The 1,223-nt window shown below is 38.7% G+C and overlaps 1 protein-coding gene across 2 annotated transcripts in view; it reads left to right on the top strand.

Annotated features, from left to right (window-relative positions):
• Positions 1-1,223, top strand: part of LOC107602334 (probable Xaa-Pro aminopeptidase 3) — an 18,563-nt gene that overhangs the window by 11,944 nt on the left and 5,396 nt on the right. For both annotated transcript variants that reach the window (XR_001611025.1, XM_016294809.1), the window contains exons 7-8: positions 58-143; positions 239-422. Coding sequence is in view for 1 of the 2 variants with exons in the window: in XM_016294809.1 (XP_016150295.1) it covers positions 58-143; positions 239-422 (270 nt within the window). In the remaining variant the exon portion in view is untranslated. The remainder of the gene's footprint in view (positions 1-57; positions 144-238; positions 423-1,223) is intronic.

The raw sequence follows: 1,223 nt of genomic DNA, 5'->3' as shown, positions 1-1,223 counted from the left end.
TTTTTTTTTTTTTTTTTTTTTTTTTTTTTTTTTTTTAATGCTTCCTTTTTTTCTCAGGATGGAGAAATGGTCTTGTTGGATGGTGGCTGTGAATATTTCGGTTATGTGAGCGACATCACACGCACTTGGCCGGTGAATGGAAAGTAAGTGTTTTCAACAGAACTCTCATTGTCTCATAATGTAGCTTTAATTTTGTGCTATTAGTAAGTGATCAGTCAGCTCCGTGTGCCGTCTCCAGGTTCAGTCCTGCTCAGAGAGAGCTGTATGAGGCCGTGCTGGAGGTGCAGTTGGCCTGTCTGTCTCAGTGCAATCCTGGCGTCAGTCTGGACTACATATATTCCACCATGCTCACGGTGTTGGCCCGGCAGCTGAAAGAGCTCAGGATCGTCTCACAAAGCACGAGTGATACAGACACACTGAAGGTACTCTGTTCTAAAAAGCTTGTTGTTTAAGGGAATAGTTCATCCAACAATGAAACTTCTGATGTTATTTACTCAATATATCATAATTAATATATATATATATATATATATGCAAGGATGCATTTTATTGATCAAAAATGACTGGAAAACGCTGTTATGTTTGCCGTTGTGTGACTATAATTTAACCTATTACACAAACTTGATGTTTATCATGAGGTTGAATCCAGTTATTTATTAGTCAGTTATTTACAGTTTTTATAAAGTAGACATTTATAATGTTACGAAGAAAAAATATATATCATGGTTTCCATTAATGTATTAAAGGGATAGTTCACTCAAAAATGAAAATGTGATGTTTATCTGCTTACCCCCAGGGCATCCAAGATGTAGGTGACTTTGTTTCTTCAGTAGAACACATTTGATGATTTTTAACTCCAGCCGTTGCAGTCTATCAGTAGTATAATGCATGGCAATGGTAACAAAATCTATGAGAGTAAAAAAAACATGCACAGACAAATCCAAATTAAACCCTGCGGCTCGTGACGACACATTAATGTACTAAGACACGAAACGATCGGTTTGTGCGAGAAACCGAACAGTATTTATATAATTTTTTTACCTCTAATACACCACTATGTATAACTGTCTTTGGGCGCGCGCACGGCATCCGGTGCATGAGGTGTGTACGCGCTCTGGCGTAGTTTACGTTAATGGGTGTGTTGATATCCAGCCGAAGAGCAATCAACCATAACTTCAGGCGAGCAGGCTCAGAAGTTGGGAATACGTGGAAAGTCACCACTC

The sequence above is a fragment of the Sinocyclocheilus grahami genome, unplaced genomic scaffold, assembly GCF_001515645.1.
Source record: "Sinocyclocheilus grahami isolate Dianchi unplaced genomic scaffold, SAMN03320097.WGS_v1.1 scaffold324.1, whole genome shotgun sequence".
Taxonomy (NCBI): Eukaryota; Metazoa; Chordata; class Actinopteri; order Cypriniformes; family Cyprinidae; genus Sinocyclocheilus; species Sinocyclocheilus grahami.
The sequence above is the reverse complement of the archived record's forward strand: the minus strand, read 5'-3'. Positions and strand labels throughout refer to the sequence as shown.